Source organism: Mastigoproctus giganteus, chromosome 4 (genome assembly GCF_048544385.1).
Source record: "Mastigoproctus giganteus isolate SK-2022 chromosome 4, ASM4854438v1, whole genome shotgun sequence".
Taxonomy (NCBI): Eukaryota; Metazoa; Arthropoda; class Arachnida; order Uropygi; family Thelyphonidae; genus Mastigoproctus; species Mastigoproctus giganteus.
Genome location: NC_143578.1, coordinates 2,535,093 through 2,558,847, shown reverse-complemented (window position 1 = coordinate 2,558,847; position 23,755 = coordinate 2,535,093). Strand labels below are relative to the sequence as shown.

At 37.5% G+C, this 23,755-nt stretch overlaps 1 protein-coding gene across 1 annotated transcript in view; it reads right to left on the bottom strand.

The window, feature by feature from the left end:
• The window catches only part of PGAP1 (GPI inositol-deacylase), a 166,468-nt gene that overhangs the window by 117,534 nt on the left and 25,179 nt on the right, over positions 1 to 23,755 (bottom strand). Inside the window, exons 5-6 of the mRNA XM_090371276.1 lie at positions 19,991 to 20,144; positions 8,381 to 8,423 (exon numbers count right to left, since the gene is read on the bottom strand). Coding sequence (XP_090227402.1) covers positions 8,381 to 8,423; positions 19,991 to 20,144 — 197 coding nt within the window. The remainder of the gene's footprint in view (positions 1 to 8,380; positions 8,424 to 19,990; positions 20,145 to 23,755) is intronic.

Genomic DNA, 23,755 nt, shown 5'->3' with positions numbered 1-23,755 from the left:
CTGACAAGGATAAAATTGAGTATACTAAGTTATACAAAGCCATTAGAAAGAGACTCAGAGAGGACATAAGAAGATTTAACACAAGAAAAGTAGAACAAGCATTAAGGGATAACAAAGGACTTAAATCAGCAGCCATGAGCAGGAATACAGAAAGACAAATGATACTGAAACTGGAAAATAGCAATGGTGTACTTATAAATAGCAGAAGACTACTATAGAGAATTATACAAGGAGCGAGGGAATGATGCCAGCAGTGGGAAAGTGGATCACAAATTACTAACACATATGATATACCCAATATCCTTCCTGATGATGTAGAACATGTTGAAGAAAATGAAGAATCGGAAAGCCTTGGGAGAAGATGAAGTTACTGTAGAGTTGTTAAAATTGGGAGGAAGAGACATGACACAGAAGCCGGAGACTCTTCACAAAATGCATTAGAAAAGGTGTGATGCCTAAGGAGTGGAATAATGTAGTCATAGTTTTGCTGCATAAGAAAGGAGATAAATCAGAAATTGGAAATTATAGACCAATTAGCAAGTTGTTCAAAAGGGTCATCACTAACAGATTAGAAAGAATACTTGATGAGACTCAACTGAAAGAGCAAGCTGGCTTTGGGACAGGATGACCTTCATGTAATATCACAGTTAATGGAGAAAGCAAATGAATATAAAACACCATTATGCCAGGCATTTGTGGATTATGAAAAGGCATTTGACTCCATACAGCATAAGGCAATGTTTCAGCAGTGGAAAGACTACTATAGAGAATTATACAAGAGCGAGGGAATGATGCCAGCAGCGGGGAAGTGGATCACAAATTACTAACACATATGACATACCCAATATCCTTCCTGATGAGGCATAGATACCCCATATATTATGATTTTGAAGAAAATATATGAGAACGATACCTTCTTTATTAGACTAGACAAAGACAGTAGCAAATTTAAAATTCAGAAAGGAGTTCGACAGGAAGATACAATATCTCCAAAGTTGTTTACTGCTGCCCTTGGGGTAGCTTTCAATAAATTAGACTGGTTGCAGAAAAGAGTCATTGTGAATGGAGAGTACCTACACCATTTACGATTTGCAGATGACATTGTGATTATAAGCCATGATCCTGAAGAATTAGAGGAAAATCTTAATCAGTTATGCAGAGTTAGTAAGGATTTTGGACTAAAGATGAATATGGCTAAAACAAAAGTAATGATGAACAAGTATGCCACGGAAAGGGTTATAATGATTGAAGGAGCAGTAATTGAAAAGGTGGATTCATATCTGGGGACAAGTCATTAGCTGTAATAATGATAAATGGCTGGAAGTCAAGAGAAGAATAAATTTTGGATGGATAGTTCTGGAAATATAGTCATATCCTGAGGAGCAATATCCGAATTCATCTGAAACGTAAAATAACGAACCAGTGTATACTCCCCACCATGACTTTTGGAAGTGAAACTTGTGCACTCACCAAAAGAATGGAAGAGAAGCTGAGAACTACACAGCGAAGAATGGAACAAATTATATTACGAATCAAACTGTTAGATAAGAAGAGAAACACATGGATTAGGCAGCAAACTCAAGTAAAGGACATTCTTATCAAAAATAAAGAACTAAAATGGTCTTGGGCAGGACACATAGCTTGAAGACATAATGGCAGATGGACTAAGAAAATAACAGAATGGTACCCAAGAGGAGCTAGAAGAAAACCTGAAAGACGATGATGGCGACAGACAGATGAAATTCATGAGTTTGTGGGTAGTAAATGGATGGGCATTGCATAAAACAGAAGGAACTGGAAAGTTGCTGGAGAGGCCTTCGCTCTGCAGTGGATTGAAAATGGTCGATGATGATGATGATATAAATTGCCTGTCAGAGTGGTCAAATGGAAAATTGGGTTCAAACAGTGGAACTGGATACTAACTGCTTATTGGTAAAATTTATATAAGTAAATCTAACATGGTGGTTAGCAGCCATATTTTATTTATAATTACAGTTAAAATTTCCATAAAACCCCAAAATTTGCCAACAAAATAAATGAAAGAAATGTTTTATTACTAACTTAAAAAGAAAACGGACAATAGCTATGATTTGAAAAGACATATAGCTGCCAACCGTAAAAAAAAAAAACGATGCAAAAATGTTATGAATGTAATTATAAAATGACATCCACATTTTTATGGTTTTTTTATGCCATAATATAAAGATTCTATAATAAAAATGCCATAATAAAAGATGCTAGAAAGATAATAATAAAAAATTTCATAATAAAAGATGCCATAATAAAAAGGTTTCATCAAAATAAATACATTTTTATGAATTGGTTATCATCCTGATATAGCGTATGAAACAAATGCATAAATAATATGCAGTGGTTTCCTTCATTAATGAAAGGAAAGCCCCCAAGGCAGAATGCGCTGGTCCCAAAGGAACTAGTAGTTGTTGGTGACAACTATTGTCAGGGAAACGGGAAACTTGCTTAGTAAAAAGGATAGGTGGAACGGGACCAGGGTATGTCTGCCAGGGGCAAAGGTTGATGACGTTGTAGAGTGGATATCATCTTTTAAGGGCACAAAAGGTGATATAGATGTACACGTTGGCACTAATGATATTAAGAGTAGGAGACCGGCGGAATTACTTAACAAGTACAGGTCACTGTTGAAAAAAAGCCGTGAATTAGGGTTGAATTTGAAAGTGTCTGCAATTCTGCACAGACACGATAGGAGGGAGCATATGATGAGAGTCCTGTCGATCAATTCGGCCCGGGAAAGATTGTGCAAGGCTCAACGGGTAGAATTTTTTTCAGCCTGGTCTGTACTTGTTAACAGGAGAGACTGCTTCTACAGGGATGGGATACACTTAAATAGAAAGGGTGCAAGAATGTTTGCTGATGCTATCGAGGCAGTGTTAGGTGGGTCGGAAAACTGCTAGCTTGGGGGGGGAATACAAGGACTAATAGATTAACAGTGCAAGAATCACTTTCACCAGTAGCCACTGGTGAAAGTGATTCTTGCACTGCTTCTATTGGAATGAGCCGCAGCCTGCAAAATAAGATGCAGGATATTTCAGAGACTGCTGGGAATCATTGGGGTACAAATAAACACATAGGTTGTGTTAGGGTAGCTAAGAAAAAGAACAGGTGCATGTATACTTGCGTGTACACCAATGCTAGGAGTTTAGTAAATAAATTTGATGAATTTGAAGTATTGCTCGAAACATCAAAGGCAGATATTGTGGGGATTTCAGAGACGTGGTGTTACACAGATATAAGGAATGCAGAACTGGAATTTGGGGAGTACAATGTCTACAGAAAGGATAGACAGGATAGGAAGGGAGGAGGAGTTATGCTATTAGTTAAGAAATACATAAAATCCAAGGAAGTGAAGCCAGTCGACATTGCGGGACAGTGCAGTGTCGAGTCAGTTTGGTGTGACATAAGCATTGGGAGATCAAAATTGAGAGTAGGAGTGTGCTATAGGCCTAATTGACTCTGATGAGTATAATAAGAAACTGTATGGGGAAATAGAGTGGGCCAGTAAATCAGAGAGTCTTATAATGGGGAATTTTAATTTCCCAGATATTAACTGGAATTTGGGGGCTGGTCACTCACAAACTAGCAAGGCTTTTGTGGATTTATTGGATGATTGTTTTCTACATCAGCATGTTCGGGAGGCAACTAGAGGGAGTAATACTCTTGATTTGATTATCAGTAGTGATTCTTCATGCATTAAGAATCTGCAGGTAAATGAACCACTAGGTGGCGGTGATCACAGTGTGCTGAAGTGGGATTTACTCAAAGAGGTAACTACCATTAGGAGTAAAGGGAAGGGTTATTGCTTTCATAAAGGCGACTACGATGGACTGAGACAGTATTTAAATTCTATACAGTGGGACCAACTGATGATGTTACCAACAGCAAATTCAAAATGGGAAGCATTCAAAGAACTTATCTTGGAAGCTACTAGGCTTTACATACCAACTAAGAAATATTGTTCAAGGTTTAGGCCTAAGTGGATGTCAGATGAACTAATGAGACATATGGCAGAGAAGAAAAATGCATGGGATACATACAAATTAACACGTGACACAGAAGCCTATGATAGATACAAGTTTATCTGTAACCAAGTTACAAAGGAGGATAGGCAGGCGAAGGCAGATTACGAGAAATCCTTGGCAAGCGATGCAAAGAAGAACAGCAAAGAGTTCTTTACTTATGTAAACTCTAGAAGGAAGGGGATGAATCAGATTGGTCCACTTGATATCGATGGGTCAACTGTTGATGATCCTGCTCAGGTAGCCAACAAACTAAATGAATATTTTGCATCGACATTCACACATGAGGAGTTATTCAGCGAGGGGAATGCCAGAGGTGTATTCAACTCTGGCAGTAAGCTAGAGAATCTTGTAATAACTGAGAGTAAAGCGGAGGAGAAATTGTTGAAGATAAATAAAAGAAAGGCACCTGGGGTGGATGGGATATATCCAGTTATATTAAAGGAGGCAGCAAAGGAAGTAAGCAAACCCTTAGCCATAATTATGAGAGCTTCCTTGGACTCAAGGGAAGTACCCATGGACTGGAGATGTTCAAATGTGACCCCAATTCACAAAGGAGGATCAAAGGGCGACACAAGTAATTATAGACTGTTAGTTTAACTTCTGTTCCTGGAAAATTAATGGAGGCACTGGTTAAAGAAGCACTGCAGGATCATCTAGACAAGACTTCAGTTATAGCTCAGACACAGCATGGTTTTGTTAAGGGGAAGTCTTGCCTGACCAATTTGACTGAATAGTATGATGCAGTCACAAAAGAACTGTATGCAGGGAATAACTTTGATATTATATACTTGGATCTTAGAAAAGCTTTTGATACAGTTGCACATGGAAGACTGCTGCACAAATTGGAGCAGTGTGGCATTGGAGGGAAATTGCTGCTATGGATAAAGGGGTGGTTGAGGGGAAGAAGACAGAGAGTGGTAATCAATGGACACTGCTCATCGTGGACTAATGTTATTAGTGGAGTACCTGAGGGTTCAGTATTGGGTCCATTATTGTTTTCAGTATTTATAAATGATATTATTATTGTTTTCAGTATTTATAAATGATACTGATGATGGTATATCAAGCTTAATGTCCAAGTTTGCAGACGATACGAAGGTTGGCAGGGTTGTCAAGGACACTACGCTACTGCAACAGGATCTGGAAAGGTTGAACAGATGGGCTGAGAGGTGGCAAATGAAGTTTAACATTGACAAATGTAAAGTACTATATATGGGAAACAGCAACCCCAGAGCAATGTATCAACTCTGTGGTACTACACTGACAGTGGTAGAGAATGAACAGGATCTGGAAAGGTTGAACAGATGGGCTGAGAGGTGGCAAATGAAGTTTAACATTGACAAATGTAAAGTACTATATATGGGAAACAGCAACCCCAGAGCAATGTATCAACTCTGTGGTACTACACTGACAGTGGTAGAGAATGAAAGGGACCTGGGGGTGGTTGTGCAGGCAGATATGAAGTTTTCTGAGCAGTGCAGACGGGCTGCAAGAGTAGCTCATGGTGTATTGTCGATGATATATAGGAATTTTTCTAGCAGGGATAAGGAGGTGATTATTCCCTTGTATAAGGCAATGGTCGGGCCATACCTAGAGTACTGTATACAGGTCTGGAGGCCTCATTTCAAGAAGGATGTAGAGATGCTGGAACAAGTACAGAGAAGGGCAACAAGATTAGTGAATGGAACAAAGAGGGTGCTCTTACGAAGAAAGAGTCTTAAGTTTTGCAAATTACAGTCTCTGGGGACTAGGCACCAGCGAGGTGATCTGATAGAGGTGAATAAAGCCTTGAATGGTTTGAGCATGCTCAATGCTGATGGGATTCTTCCTCTTGCTCAGAATAATCACCTGAGAGAGCATAAATTCAAATAGAGAAAAGACAGATGTAGGATAGACGTGAGGGAATTTGCCTTTAGCCAGCGGGTGGTTGGCTGGTGGAATAGACTTCCATCCCTTGTCGTGGAAGTTGATAGCCTAAATAAGTTTAAGGCTCAACTGGACAGGTATTTCAAACGAACATAGGGGTGAAGTGGAAGTTGTTATTTTTTATTTATTTATTGTTTTGGCTGATGCTGCATAAGCTTGCTTTCTTGCATCAAATGCCTCTACTAATGCTAATGGAAGAAGTAATCTTCCAGAAATGTTTGGATATAATATTTATTCTTGTTATCAACTTTTAGGACTTTTATCAACTTCTAGGGCCATTGCCTTAGTAGTAGTAGTAGTAGTAGTAGTAGTAGTGGCACTTGATGCAAGAAAGCAAGTGTAGGAGCTTATGCAGCATCAGCCAAAAAAAAAAAAAAAAAATCACACCATACCCTCCAAATGCCTGTCCAGTTCCTCCTTAAATTTATTTAACCTATCAACTTCCACAACGACAGATGGAAGTTTGTTCCAGCAATTAACCACCCGCTGGCTAAAGGCAAATTTCCGCACATCTATTCTACATCTATCCTTTCTTAATTTGAACTTATGTCCCCGTAGGTTAGTATTCTGAACAAGTGGGAGGATCCCATCAGAATTCAGCGTGCTCAACCCATTCAAGGCCTTATAGACCTCAATCAGATCACCGCGCAGGTGCCTAGTCTCCAGCCACTGCAATTTGCAGAACTTAAGCCTCTCTTGGTAAGAGGATCCCTTCATTCCCCTCACCAATCGTGTTGCTCTTCTCTGTACACGCTCAAGCAAATCTACATCCTTCCTAAAATGAGGCCTCCAGACCTGTACGCAGTACTCAAGGCGTGGCCTGACCATTGACTTATACAGAGGGACAATCACCTCCTTTTCCCTGCTAGCAAAATTCCTATATATCATTGACAAAACCCCATGACCTGCCCTAGCAGTCTGTCTACATTGCTCAGAAAACTTCATATCTGACTGCACAATTACTCCCAGGTCTTTTTCATTTTCTACCACCTTAAGTGTAGTACCACACAGTTGGTACGTTTCTCTCGGGTTACTTCTACCCATATGCAGTACTTTGCATTTGTCAAGGTTAAACTTCAGTTGCCACTTCTTAGCCCATCTGCCCAAATTATCTAGATCCTGTTGCAGTAGCACACTGCCATTACTGTCATTAACAACCCTGCCAACCTTCGTGTCATCTGCAAACTTCGACATTAAGCCTGATATACCTTCATCAATATCATTGATAAATATACAAAACAACAGTGGACCCAACACCGAACCCTGTGGGACTCCACTAATAACATTAGTCCACGAAGAGCAGCACCCATTGATTACCACCCTCTGTCTTCTCCCACTTAACCATCCTTTTATCCATTGTAGCAACTTACCCTTAATACCATTCTGCTCCAATTTGTACAGTAGTCTTCCATGCGCAACAGTGTCAAAAGCTTTCCTGAAATCCAAGTATATGATATCAAAATTATTTTTTGCATCCAGTTCCTTTGTGACCACATCATAATAACCAATCAAATTTGTCAGACAAGACTTTCCCTTAACAAACCCATGCTGTGTCTGAATTATTGCTGCAGTCTTGTCTAGATGATCCTGCAATGCATCTTTAACCAGTGACTCCATTATTTTACCCGGAACAGAAGTTAAACTAACTGGTCTGTAATTACTGGTGTCACCCTTCGAACCTCCTTTGTGAATTGGGGATACATTTGCACATCTCCAGTCCGTGGGAACCTCCCCTGAATCCAAGGATGCTCTCATAATTATGGCTAAGGGTTTGCTTAGTTGCTTTGCCGCCTCCTTTAATATAACTGGATAGATCCCATCCACCCCAGGTGCCTTTCTTATGTTTAACTTCAACAATTTCTCCTCCACTTTGCTCTCAGTTATTACAAAATCATTAAGCACCCTGCTACAATTTGATAACCTTCTTCCATTTTCAAACTGTAATAATTCCTCACGTGTGAATGTAGATGCAAAATACTCATTCAGTTTGTTTGCTATCTGAGCAGGATCATCAACAGTCGAACCATCGATGTCAAGTGGACCAATCATATTCATCCCCTTCCTTTTAGAGTTTATATAAGTAAACAAAATTACATGTAAAATTAACCTCATATAGCGAAATGTTAGTCTCTCTATAACAAATTAAAAAAAAAAAAAGTGTTGCATGCCTTTCCTTCTGTAAGTAATTCCATGATCTAGCCATTATATGCTTGTCTTCTTCTTCTTTATTGTCAATTAAATAATAAGTCTCGTTACCATGTAGCATTTGTATACATTTCTTGGTTACCATTAAAAGGAACAAGTAATTACATGTCCATTATCTGCAGATGATGTTTTGATAAAACCTAACTTTCATATCAAAGTTAGCTTCCAATAAAATAAGCAAAATGTGTACGAACCTGTCTGTTCATCCAAAATACCACCATATAAACCTGACAGTCCCTGAAATAAACAATATAAATATCATATGAATAATACATATATGATAAATGCATATACATATATACAATAAATATAAATGAAATTTTCAATTAAATGTAAATTTTTTAAATTAATAAAACAACTGAAGTAACATAGGTACTATTTGATAACTATATCATCATTAAGCATCAACAGCACTACACAGGATACCATTCAACAAAATGATCAAATTCTATCAAATTACTAATTCTGATAAACCTACTGCAGACCTTGATAACCACATGCAAGGCACTACAAATGAAAAATAACTTGATATTGTTTATTTTTATGTTCTGGGAAAATTCTGTAGGTCAGTAATGGAATTTATTAAAGTTATTTTACTTTTCTTAAAAGATTATGGGAAAACTAAAGGATAAAACTAAACTTTATTTAATTTACAAATAAAATATCACATGTATAAATACAGTGGACCCTCTCTATTGTGAACTTCTATTTAATGAATTTCTCTATATTACAAATTTTTTTGCAAAACATTGCACCTTGAAACAAAATTACATGTAAAATTAACCTCATATAGCGAAATGTTAGTCTCTCTATAACAAATTAAACAAATTAAAAAAAAAAAATTAGCAAAAGCATTTTTAAAGATTTTCAAGCATTTACTGCTAAACAGCTGCTCAAATATATAATACAGCCTCCTTCCATTTGAAACTGCTCATTAGCATCTTGAATTAACCATCCTTCTACTGAACACTTGTGGCCATTGACACCAGTAGGAGGATCTTTGTTTCAATTTTGTTACAGTTATAAAAGCAAACAGGTTTTCTTAAAAGTGGTCATAAACTTTGCAATAAATAGGGTAGATCTGTAAATCGATGTTGGCTAAGGGGAAAATGAAATTCGCTGCAGGTAAACCATTAGCATGTTGCAGCAGCAATACATAGAACGCTTTGATAGTTGATTTTTAGTAATGCTTACTGAGTGACAATTTGCTTCTCTTCTCAACCGTACCAAGTGACCTTCCTGTCAATCATTATATGATAGTTTTTGTATATGTGTCTGTTCCCAGTAGATGGTTTTCATGAAATTTTTAAATTTCGTTCTTTTAGAATGATTTGTCATAAATCACATAGGCATATGCTTTTTTTTTCTGAAAAGTAACATACCGTATATATTAACCATAAATTTTCTTTCATGTATGAATGAAAGCAGAATAAAAGAAATTCACAAAGTCACAAATTTCTTTGAAGTGATAGGAAAAGTCACGTGATACTGTTGAATTGACAAGTGAACATCATGAGTAGGCGATACTAACAATTTATTATATGGCCAGTGCAGCAAAGTTTGCAGTGGCTACACAGTGTACACAGAGTATGTTATTACTCTGTGGCGGTGTATGTATCAGCAGTGAGCTACAGCCTGTCGCAGCCAAGCAATTTTTCACATAGTGGAAACAATGTCGAAGAGAAAGTGTTGTTTAAGTATTAATGATAAAGTCAAGATTCTTCATGATATTGACCAGGGTTTTAAGAAAAAAGATATTGTGGAAAAATATATTTCTCCTAAAAGTAGTTTATTTATGATTTTAAAAAATCGAGAGTAAATTTTAAATGCAATTGAAGGGGGAGCAGACAAGAAGCGAATTAAGTTGTGTGTATATGAAGATGTTGATAAAGCTGTTCTAAAATGGGTGCAAATGATACGTGAAAAGAATATACCAATATCAGGTCCAATAATTAAACAACAAACAACTCTGAAATTAGCACAATCCCTTGGACATACACAATTTAAATCAAGCATTGGGTGGTTAGATAAATTTAACAAGTGCCATAGAATTTTGGAAAAGGTGATTTGTGGAGGAAAGTGTTGTTGTAAGCAAAGAAGATTGCAACATTTGGAGGAACAACACCTTAAAGGATATTTTGGAAGAATATGAACCTAAGGATGTTTTTAAATGTTTACCTAACAGAACACTTGCTTTTAAGAACACTGCTAGTTGGAGCAAATATGACAGGAAGTGAAAAATTAAGACCTTTAGTTATGGAAAAATCAAAAAATCCAAGGTATTTTTTACAGGCACAAAATCATTTGAAGTTGACTACACCTTTAATAAAAAAAGAATGAATGACAAGTGATATTTTCAAAGAATGGATATTAAAACTAGACAAGCGTATAAAAAGAAAAATTATGTTGATTACTGACAACTGTTCGGCACATCCTGACAGTATTTCTGCCAAACTTAAAAGTGTGAAGTTGTTATTTTTACCACCAAACGTAATGTCAAAACTCCAGCCAATGGACCATGGCATTATTAAAAATTAAATTTCATTATCAAAAAAGAATACTAATGAAGATTGTCAATGCATTACAAGAAAATAGAAACTTGGAAGTTATAACTTTAGAGATTGCATCTTTGAACTGGCGAAAGTTTGGATAAATGATGTCAATGAATACACTATTCAAAATTGTTTTTCGAGAGCGGGATTTGCATTGAATACAGAAGTCGGATTACAACTGGACGAACAAGATGAACTGCCACTTTCACAGCAGAAAAACTTTTGGAGATTATTACAATCATCTGGAAACATCGAAAATCATATAACACTGGGTGGTTGTGGTTATGTTTATGTAGATCAAGATCTGGCTACAAGAGAACATCCAAATGAAGATGAAATACTGCTGAACGGTGTTAGGTGCAACCATGATCACGAAGAAATTAACAATGACACTGATGACACATCAGAACAACCCACAGAAACATAGAAAATCCAACTTGAGAAGAAATGATTCACGCTTTTAAAACAGTTAGTCTGGGTCTACAGTTTTGTGAAAATGTTACTGATAATGTTATTAATGCTCTGAATAAATGTGAAGTTTTCTTTGAGAATCAGGCATTTTTTAATTGTACTGCACAAATGAAAATTACCAATTTTTTAAATTTGTAATAATTACCGGCAAAAATTGCGTAAACGTGATTTAAATAAGTTTGTTTTTGAAATAAAACACATTAAAAATAAATGTAGATTCATTTTCACTTTCTAATTAAATAACAATTCCCAATAAAAAAAAAAAATTTCTTTGTATAATGAAATTTCTCTATAACAAATTTACTCGCTGGATTTATTGAATTCGTTATAGGGAAGTTTGACTGTATTTGTTACATTTAGGGGCTTAGAGGGGAACAGGTATCCTGTGTGTTATCAGACACTCAGCCTAAAACACTGATGGATCCAATATCTCTCTATTACAGAAGATTTAGGAGAAGTCCGGTTGGCCTGCCTCCCTAAAATCCACTCATGCACACCTTCTCGATGGTAAGCCCTGTTACGTCACTTAGGTGGCAACGAACGTGTAGAGTGGTTCTCTTCAAGACGCCTGGTCAGCGTGAAGAGGAAAAGACCAAACCCTCCAGCAATGAGAGCACAACAATACAAATGGCCCTCAGTCCCCAGCAGCTTTCACTCTCCCTCTTACGGCAGCGAGAGGATCAGAGTGGAAGCAGAGGGTGCTAAGAATCTCTGGGTACGACCAGACTGCCATGCACGGAAATTGAACTTGGCCTGTTATAACGTACGATCACTCATCGGTGAAGACAGGATATTAGAGCTGGAAAAGGAATTAGAAAATGTGAATTGGAATATCATCGGTTTGGCTGAAACAAGAAGAAGAAATGAATCACTTATAAGTTTATCAAGTGGAAATCTGCTGTACACCAATGGAAACAGTGAAAGGAGTGAAGGTGGAGTTGGGTTTCTGGTCCATAAAGATTTTAAAAACAACATTTTGGAATTCAAAAGTACATCACCAAGGGTGTCAAGACTAATACTCAAGATTTCTAAGAGGTACAAGCTAAAGATTATAATGATTTATGCACCAACATCAAGCCATGATGATGAAGAGGTTGAAGAAATGTACACCGAAATTGAGAGTCTTCTAGATGAGCAGAAAACCCACTACACTATTATTATGGGGGACTTCAATGCTAAGGTTGGAAAAAGGCAAAACAGCGCAGAAAGAGGAACTATAGGAAATTTTGGAATTGGTGAAAGAAATAAAAGAGGTGAAAGACTTGTGGAATTTGCAGAATCTCAAGGAATATCAGTAATGAACACTTTTTTCAAGAAAAGGGTGAACAGAAAGTGGACATGGAAGAGTCCAAATGGATTAACAACTAATGAAATCGACTTCATCCTCACTAACAGAAGGTATATTGTGAATGATGTTACCGTCCTGAATAAGGTAAATGTTGGAAGTGATCACAGAATGGTAAGATGTACACTTGATATAGATGTAGGAAAGGAAAGGAAAAAACTGACTCGAGTAAATAATACAAAGGGCTTTGAAATAACAGAGGAGGAGAAAAAGCAGTATGTACTGGAACTTAAGAACAAGTTTGAGCTTCTGCAGACTGCTCAGGACCAAGATATCGACGAGGAATATTACAACTTTCTGAAAGTGATAAAGCCCAAGAAACCTATAGGGAAACAGAAATCCAAAGAAGAAAAAATTAGTCAAGAAACACTTGTCATGATGAACCGAAGACGACAAATGAAGAGCAAGAAAAACACTGACAGGGAGAAAATTGAGTATACTGAGTTATGCAAAGCCATTAGAAAGAGACTCAGAGAGGACATAAGAAGATTTAACACAAGAAAAGTAGAACAAGCATTAAGGGAAAACAAAGGATTTAAATCAGCAGCCATGAGCAGTAATACAGAAAGACAAATGATCCTGAAACTGAAGAATAGCGATGGTGTACTTTTAAACAGCAGAGAAGGCATAATTCAAATAGCAGAAGACTACTATAGAGAATTATACAAGGAGCGAGGGAATGATACCAGCAGTGGGGAAGATGGATTGCAAAGTAGCAACACATACGACATACTCGATATTCTTCCTGATGAGGTAGAACATGCATTGAAGAAAATGAAGAATCGGAAAGCCCCGGGGGAAAATGAAGTTACTGTAGAGTTGTTAAAATTGGGAGGAAGAGACATAACACAAAAACTGGCAAGGCTCTTCACAAAGTGCATTAGAAAAGGTATGATGCCTAAGCAGTGGAATAATGCAATCATAGTTTTGCTGCATAAGAAAGGAGATAAATCAGAAATTGGAAATTATAGACCAATTAGCTTGTTATCCCATATCTACAAGTTGTTCACAAGGGTCATTACTAACATATTAGAAAGAATACTTGATGAGAATCAACCAAAAGAGCAAGCTGGCTTTAGGACAGGATTCTCAACTATGGATAACCTTCACGTAATATCACAGCTAATGGAGAAAGCAAATGAATATAAAACACCATTATGCCTGGCATTTGTGGATTATGAAAAGGCATTTGACTCCATACAGCATAAGGCAATGTTTCGGGCACTGGAAAGACAAGGCATAGATACTCCATATATTATGATTTTGAAGAAAATATATGAGAGTGCTACATCCTTTATTAGACTAGACAAAGACAGTAGCAAATTTAAAATCGAGAAAGGAGTTCGACAAGGAGACACAATATCTCCGAAGCTGTTTACTGCTGCCCTTGAGGAAGTTTTCAGAAGATTAGACTGGTCGCAGAAAGGAGTCAATGTGAACGGAGAGTACCTAAACCATTTACGATTTGCAGATGACATTGTGGTCATAAGCCACGATCCCAAAGAATTAGAGGAAAATCTTAATCAGTTATGCACAGTTAGTAAGGCTTTTGGACTAAAGATGAATATGGCTAAAACAAAAGTAATGATGAACAAGTATGCCACGGAAAGGGAAATAATGATTGAAGGAGCAGTAATTGAAAAGGTCGAGTCATATACTTATCTGGGACAAGTTATTAGCTGTAATAATGATAAATGGCTGGAAGTCAAGAGAAGAATAAATTTTGGATGGATAGCATTCAGGAAATATAGTCACATACTGAAGAGCAATATCCCAGTTTGTCTGAAACTGTAAAATAATGAATCAATGCATACTCCCCACCATGACTTATGGAAGTGAAACTTGGGCACTCACCAAAAGAATGGAAGAGAAGCTAAGAACTACACAGCGAAGAATGGAACGAATTATATTGGGAATCAGACTGTTAGATAAGAAGAGAAACACATGGATTAGGCAGCAAACTCAAGTAAAGGACATTCTTATCAAAACTAAAGAACTAAAATGGTCTTGGGCAGGACACATAGCTCGAAGACATGATGACAGATGGACTAAGAAAATAACAGAATGGTACCCAAGAGGAACTAGAAGAAAACCTGGAAGACAAAGGCGGAGATGGATAGATGAAATTCATGAGTTTTTGAGTAGTAAATGGATGGCCAGTGCTCAAAACAGAAGGAACTGGAAAGTTGCTGGAGAGGCCTTCATCCTGCAGTGGATTGAAAATGGCTGATGATGATGTTACATTTAAAATATTATTTATAATTAAAAGCTATTATTTACATTCAAAATTTAGTGTATATCAAAAATAATAAAAATAAAACCTGGATTAGAAACCAGCTTTTATTAGAGATCAAGTGCTATCACCCTTGTGGTTTGGTTTTTATCTGGAGTTTATTAGTGCATCAGTTGTCACAGCTGTGATTCTCACTAATATCATCCTTGATACTTTTACAAGTATAATCAAATTCTGATGGATGATACTCTGCTATTTAAGGGTATGCCTCTTGTCTTGCAAGCATGACTATAATGGGCTCAGACATTTTTTAAACACCATTCATCGGGACCAAATGATGTTAAAAAATGCAATTACCAAATGGGAAGTGCTCAGGAAACGAATCATAGAAATTGATAAGCATTTTATAACAACTAAGAGATACTGTTGAAGTTTAAGACCAAACTGGATATCAGATGAATTGTTGATGAGTGTAAGGACATAGAAGAAAAACTTCATGGAATGACTAATAAATTGTCAAGGATATAGAATCATACAGTATATATAAATTTTTGTAATCAACTGACTCCAGGTGGAGGTGTGGGAATAACTCCCATTCCCACCCAGAGTAACTTAATTAAGGAATTAATATAAGATCATCTTGACATACAAAACAATCATAACACCAATTTATTAAAGCGAGATAATGCCTGTCTAATCTGATTGGCTACTATGAGGTTGTCACCAAATTGTTGTAAAGAACCAGATGTATGACTGATTATTAATTAGAGCAATGTGGTATTAGGAGCTATTTATTATTATGGATAAAGGGATGTTTAAGTGGTAGAAAACAAAGAGTGGTTATAGTCACTACTCTTCAAGAGCTAAAATAATGAATGGGATATGACAGCTATCAGTGTTGTACTATTTATTAATGATACCGGTGTTGGTGTCAATATTGTTGAACTAGCAGCCATATTGTAACTGATAAGAAATAGTGCAACGAATATATCTCGAACTGATAGCATAAGGTATAACTTAAAACTAGATAATGAAGTAATATGAAGCACTGTATTAAGAATCTATTAGCTTAGTATAGTATTATCAACTAATCAAAAATATTTAATCTTATTAAATTCCGTTGTTAATTAAACTATATTTAAACGGAAATCATGAAATAGACTAGAGCTGTGAAGCAAAGATCACAGACTAGCGAGAGTGCTGTGATTCAGGGGAGCAATGAAGGGGCGATTCTCTAATGATCACAGTCTCAAAAAATATGCGAAATGTGAAATGTTTGCTGAACTTTCTAAAACGGGACATGATCTAGCCAAGGAGGATGTCTTTGTGTGTGTGTGCTAAATGCCTAGAGTGTCAATAAATTAGGCGCCAACTCAGCATTCTGATGGGAGTCTATGAGAGTTGAGATGTAGGGTAAATGCCCTCAAAGAAATTAATATGAGGGCCGATCAAGCTTTCAGCTGCCCTGCTCAATGGCAGAGCTGACTCCTGGGCATCAGGCAACACAGAGGCATTCTCCAAGGCAGAATGCACTGGTCCCAAAGGAACTGGTTATTGTTGGTGACTCTATTGTCAGGGAGACGAGGAATATACTATGCAAGAAGGAGAGGTGGAACAGGAACAGGGTATATCTGCCAGGGGCAAAAGTTGATGACATTGTAGAGCAGATATCTTTTAAGGGCACAAAAGGTGTTATTGTACATGTTGGAACTAATGACATTAAGAGTAAGAGATCTGCAGATTTACTGAACAAGTAGAGGTCGATTTAAAAAAAATCACGAGTTAGGGTTGAATGTGAAAGTGCCTGCAATTCTGCATAGACACAATAGGAGGGAATATATGATGAGAGCCTTGTCGATCAATTCAGCCCTGGAGAGATTGTGCAAGGCTTAAGGGGTAGAATTTTTTCAGTCTGGTCTGTGCTTGTTGACAGGAGAGACTGCTTCTACAGGGATTGGGTACACTTAAATAGAAAGGGTGCAAGAATATTTGCTGATGCTATCGAGGCAGTGTTAGGGGTCGGAAAACTGCTAGCTTGGGGGGGGGGGGGATACACACACACACACACTAAAAGTGATTCTTGCACTGCTTCTATTGGAATAAGCAGCACCATGGAAAGCAAGGCAATGAAGATTTCCAGGAGTCATAGTGGAACAAATAAATACATGGGCTGTGTTAGGGTAACTAAGAGTAGAAACAGGTGCATATATACTTGAATATACACCAATGCTAGGAGTATAGTTAATAAATTTGATGAGCTTGAAGTACTAGTCAAGACATCAAAGGCAGATATTGTTGGGATATCAGAGACATGGTGTCACACAGATATAAGCAGTGCAGAATTGGAATTTGGAGAAGACAATGTGACAGGACAGGAAGGGAGGAGGGGTTATGCTGTTAGTTAAGAAACACATAAAATCTAAGAAGTGCATACAATTGATGTTGAGGACAATACAATGTTGAGTCTGTTTGATGTGACATAAGCAATGGGTAAGGGATAATGAGAGTAGGTGTGTGTTATAGGCCTAATGTGATGAGTATAATAAACAATTGTGCAGAGAAATAAGAGTGGGCCAGTAAATCAGAATGCCTTATAATGGGGGGGGGGTTAACTTTCCACATATTGACTGGAACTTCTGGGTTGGTCACTCGTGCCCTAGCAAGACTTTTTTGGATTTATTGGATGACTGTTTTCTACAACAACATGTTCGAGAGGCAACCAGAGGGAGTAATACTCTTGATCTGATTATCAGCAGTGATTATTCATGCATTAAGAATCTGCAGAAAAAGGAACCACTGGGTGACAGTGATCACAATGTACTGATGCGGGAATTACTTAAAGATGCAACTACCATCAAGACTAAACAGAAGGGATTTTGCTTTCATAAAGGTGACTACAGGGGTCTCAGACAGTTTTGAAATTCTGTGCCGTGGGATCAACTGATGATGTTACCAACATTGAATTCTAAATGGAAAGCAACCTTCAGGGACTTAATCTTGGAGACTACTAGGCATTTCATTCCAACTAAGAAATACTGTTCAAGGTTCAGGCCTAAATGGATGTCAGATGAATTAATGAGGGTCGTGGCAGAGAAGAAAAATGTATGTATTAGTATTAGTAATGGCCGCATGGTGCAAGAAAGCCTATGGCTTATGCTGCACCAGCCAAAAAAAAAAAAAAAAAAAACCCCGAACAAAACAATGATAAAAAAAAATAAATAAATAATTATAATTAATAAAAAAAGGAAATTAAACCTATCATCCTATGTGCTTCCCTGACCCAAAGGTACTAACTATCCAGATGACCTTTGAATTTCCCCAAACTGATTATTAGTTGCCATGTAGGCAACTTATTCCAGTAATTTATAACCCACTGGCTAAAATAAAACTTCCTGCAGTCCAATCTAAACATTTCCCCCCGTAACTTGAATTTATGTCCCCTAGTTCTAGCATCATTTATAATCTTGAAAATTTCGTCCTCATTCATTTTACTGATGCCTCTCAGAGCCTTAAACATCTCAATCAAATCTCCTCTAAGGTGTCTAGTTTCCAAACTCTGCAACCCACATATTCGAAGTCTTTCTTCATAAGGATGCCCTTTTGCCGATCTCACCAGGCGAGTGACCCGTCTTTGCACCCTTTCAAGAAGCTCGATATCTTTCTTTAGGTGTGGTCTCCATACTTGAACACAGTATTTCAAGTGTGGTCTAACAAAGGGCTTATATAATGGGATTATCACATCCCTATCTCTACTTGCAAAAGTTCGATAGATCAGCAATAGGACACCATGGGCCTTCCACTTGGAACCTGTTTACAATGCTCAGAGAATTTCATGTCTGACCGTATCGTAACACCCAAGTCCCTTTCCTCCAGTACTGAGTTTAGTTGAACTCCACCAAGTGAATAAGTTATTTTGAACTCCACCAAGTGAATAAGTATGGGATGCATATAAATTATCGGGTGACACATATAAGCTTGTCTGTAATCAAGTCACAAAGAAGGTTAGGCAGGCAAAGCCAGATTACGAGAAATCTTTGGCAGAGGATGCAAAGAAAAACAGCAAAGAGTTCTTTACTTATGTAAATTCTAGAAGGAAAGGGACGAATCAGATTGGACCACTTAACATAGATGGGTTGACTATTGATGATCATGCTCAGGTAGCTGATAAACTGAATGAGTATTTTGCATCTACATTCACACATGAGGAATTATTCAATGAGGGGAATGCCAGAAGTTTATCAAACTCTAACAGGGAACTAAGCAATTTTGTAATAACGGAGAGCAAAATGGAGGAGAGATTGTTGAAGTTAAACATAAGGAAAGCACCTGGGATGGACAGGATCTATCCAGTTATATTAAAGGAGGCAGAAAAGGAAGTAAGCAAACCCATAGCCATAATTATGAGCTTCCTTGGACTCAGGGGAGGTCCCAATGGACTGGAGGTGTGTAAATGTACCATTAATTCACAAAGGGGGTTCAAAAGGTGGCATAAGCAACTATAGACCTATTAGTTTAACTTGTGTTATGGCAAAAATAATGGAGTCACTAGTTAAAGAAGCATTGCAGGATCATCTAGACAAGACTGCAGTAATAATTAAGACACAGCATGGGTTTGTTAAAGGGAGGTCTTGTCTTACCAATTTGATTGGATACTATGATGTGGTCACAAAGGAACTGAATGTCAAAAATAATTTTGATATCATATATTTGTATTGCAGGAAAGCTTCTGATACTGTTGCAGATGGAAGATTGCTGTACAAATTGGAAAGGTATGGCATTAAGGGTAAGTTGCTACAATGGGTAAAGGGATGGTTGAGTGGCAGTCAATAGAGTGATAATTTTGTGGGGGAGGACACAAGCACCCAACAGCTGCTCAGATTTATAGGTGCTCCCGATTAGGAACAGTTTAGAGATCAGTGGTAGGGAAGGGGTGGGCAGGAGTTGGTCTCTAAATCCCAAATTCAGAGAAATGGCATAAAAATAACACAAGCCTGTCAGAAATCATGTAAGTCAAAAATGGGTAAAATTTTATCTCAGAGTAAGAAAGGGTTTACCTTTTTCACTGTGAGCAGTATATTGCTCATCTACCTAGATATAGGTTATAATCTGGCCTTGAGTCTATATAATTTTAATAGCCATAATTCTAATTCTATAGTCTATAATTCTTAAATTCACTTACTTCAATACTATGATGTCTACTCACCTCATTAAGATCAACAGTAAAGAAATTGAAATGGAAGGAAGTATGGAGAGATTGGGCCATCCTTAAAGCTAATGAACCTAAGGATCTTACTTGTCGATGACTACCTGCATTTCCAGGAATAAAAAGAACTGGTATTCCAGTGATGCTACCATTCCTGAAAGAAAACAAACAATGATAGTAACCATTTCATGCTATGGTTTACAAATCCAGTGGAAATTATATTTTCAAACTAAGTTCAATGAAGTTGGTTAGGGACAATATTTTCAAGGCACGACAGCAAAAAAAGAGCATGTTATGTTGAAAGAAGATGGAGAGTGCATGCGTGTGTGGTGTTTAATTACACACAGTGCATCTCAAAAGTTATAAAATAAAAATTCTGGAAAAAACAAGAAATAGAATTTATTGTAAAAATGATTCAAACTAGTTCCTATACACCTTTCTTTTGATTATGGAAAGTATACTTGAAATTTCTCCAAAGTTATCTCTTCAGATGGTTGGTCACTTTCTTTTGGATGGTATGAAATTGTTTCTTTCACTTTCTTTTTAACTTTGGAAAGAAAAAGAAGTCAGCTGGAAACAAATCTGTTGAATGGGCAAAGGGAGTGATCTCGATAATCCCTTTTTGTGAAAGAAATCTTCAGAAAATTAATGTGGAATACAGTATATCATGTGCAACAAAAATCAGTTTTTGTTTTTGTGAAGTCTAGTCTGATCCATTAAATTCTTTGCAATAATTGTATTTAGAAGTGATGGAATGATTGTTGCAAAGAATTTGACAGGTCAGACCAGTCTTTCATGAAAATAAGATCTAGTTTCTGTTGCACAATAACACACCTTAATACATATTTATATACCTATATAACATATACATTATATTAGCATACAAAAGGAGCTGAAAGTGCCAAAGTTAAAGCACTCTCATAGAAACAACTTGCTAGAGAACTAATGGGAACAAAAAAAAATCTGGCTACTGGCATTCACCAGAAAAAAGTAAAATACGAGGGGACATCAAAAAGTTCGTACCCTTACCTAGAAATAATAGCCCTAGAAAGGGGAAACTTCACAGGAACTTTAATCCTTTTTCTATGTACTCTCCATGTACTGTAACACATTTCTCCAACCTATGGATCAGTTGTTTAATGCCTTGATCATAGAAGGCCACACTTTTTGCCTGAAACCACAATTGCACTTCACTGATGACTTCCCAAGACGAATCAAAGTGGCATCCACGCAATTGTTTTTCATTAGAAATAAGGAAAGGTCTGATGGTGCTAGATCAGAAGAATAGCATTAGCATTAGTAGAGCATTTGATGCAAGAAAGCAAGCTTATGCAGCATCAGCCAAAAAAAAATAAAGTAAAATAAATAAAATAAAAATAAATAAATAAATAAAATAAATAAAAAATAACCACTTCCACTTCACCCTTCTGTTCGTTCGAAATACCTGTCCAGCTGAGCCTTAAACTTATTTAGGCTATCAACTTCCACGACAAGGGATGGAAGTCTGTTCCACCTACCAACTACCTGCTGGCTGAAGGCAAATTTCCGCACGTCTATCCTACATCTGTCTTTTCTCTATTTGAATTTATGCTCTCTCAGGTGATTATTTTGAGCAAGAGGAAGAATTCCATCAGCATTGAGCATGCTCAAACCATTCAAGGCTTTGTACACCTCTATCAGATCACCTCGCTGGTGCCTAGTCGCCAGACACTGTAATTCGCAAAACTTAAGCCTTTCTTTGTAAGAGCACCCCTTTGTTCCATTCACTAATCTTGTTGCCCTTCTCTGTACTAGTTCCAGCGCTCTACATCCTTCTTGAAATGAGGCCTCCAGACCTGTATACAGTACTCTAGGTGTGGCCTGACCATTGCCTTATAAAAGGGAATAATCACCTCCTTATCCCTGCTAGAAAAATTCCTATATATCATTGACAATACACCATGAGCTACTCTTGCAGCCCATCTGCACTGCTCAGAGACTTCATATCTGCCTGCACAACCACCCCCAGGTCCCTTTCATTCTCTACCACTGTCAGTGTAGTACCACAGAGTTGATACATTGCTCTGGGGTTGCTGTTTCCCATATGTAATACTTTACATTTGTCAATGTTAAACTTCATTTGCCACCTCTCAGCCCATCTGCTCAACCTTTCCAGATCCTGTTGCAGCAGCATAGTGTCAGTAGTGTCCTTGACAACCCTGCCAACCTTCGTATCATCTGCAAATTTGGACATTAAGCTTGATATACCATCATCAATATCATTTATAAATACAGAGAACAATAAAAGACCAATACTGAACCCTGAGGGACTCATTAATAACATTAGTCCATGATGAGCAGTGTCCATTGATTACCACTCTCTGTCTTCTCCCACTCAACACCCCTTTATCCATAGCAGCAATTTGCCTCCAATGCCACACTGCTCCAATTTTTTTCAGCAGTCTTCCATGTGCAACAGTATCAAAAGCCTTTCTAAGATCCAAGTATATAATATCAAAGTTATTCCCTGCATCCAGTTCTTTTGTGACTGCATCATAGGATCCAATCAAATTGGTCAGGCAAGATTTCCCCTTAACAAAACCATGCTGTGTCCGAGCTATAATTGAAGTCTTGTCTAGATGATCCTGCAGTGCTTCTTTAACCAGTGTCTCCATTAATTTTCCGGGTACAGAAGTTAAACTCACAGGTCTATAATTACTTGTGTCAGCCTTTGATCCTCCCTTGTGAATTGGGCTCACATTTGCACATCTCCAGTCCATGGGTACCTCCCTGAGTCCAAGGAAGCTCTCTTAATTATGGCTAAGGATTTGCTTACTTCCTTTGCTGTCTCCTTTAATATAACTGGATAGATCCCATCCACCCCAGGTGCCTTTCTTGTGTTTATCTTCAACAATATTTCCTCCACTTTACTCTCAGTTATTACAAGATTCTCTAGCTTACTGCTAGAGTTGAATACACCTCTGGCATTCCCCTCGCTGAATAACTCCTCATGTGTGAATGTCAATGCAAAATATTCATTTAGTTTGTTAGCTACCTGAGCAGGATCATCAACAATTGACCCATCGATATCAAGTGGACCAATCTGATTCATCCCCTTCCTTCTAGAGTTTATATAACTAAAGAACTCTTTGCTCTTTTTCTTCGCATCCCTTGCCAAGGATCTCTCGTAATCTGCCTTCGCCTGCCTAACCTCCTTTGTAACTTGGTTACAGATCAACTTGTATCTATCATAGGCTTCTGTGTCACGTGTTAATTTGTATGTATCCCATGCATTTTTCTTCTCTGCCATATGCCTCATTAGTTCATCTGACATTCATTTAGGCCTAAACCTTGAACAATATTTCTTAGTTGGTATGTAAAGCCTAGTAGCTTCCAAGATTAGTTCTTTGAATGCTTCCCATTTTGAATTTGCTGTTGGTAACATCATCAGTTGATCCCACTGTATAGAATTTAAATACTGTCTCAGTCCATCGTAGTCACCTTTACAAAAGCAATACCCCTTCCCTTTACCCCTAATGGTAGTTACCTCTTTGAGTAAATCCCACTTCAGAACACTGTGATCACTGCCACCTAGTGGTTCATTTATCTGCAGATCCTTAATGCATTGAAGAATCACTACTGATAATCAAATTAAGAGTATTACTCCCTCTAGTTGCCTCCCGAACATGCTGATGTAGAAAACAATCATCCAATAAATCCACAAAAGCCTTGATAGTGTGCGAGTGACCAGCCCCCAAATTCCAGTCAATATCTGGGAAATTAAAA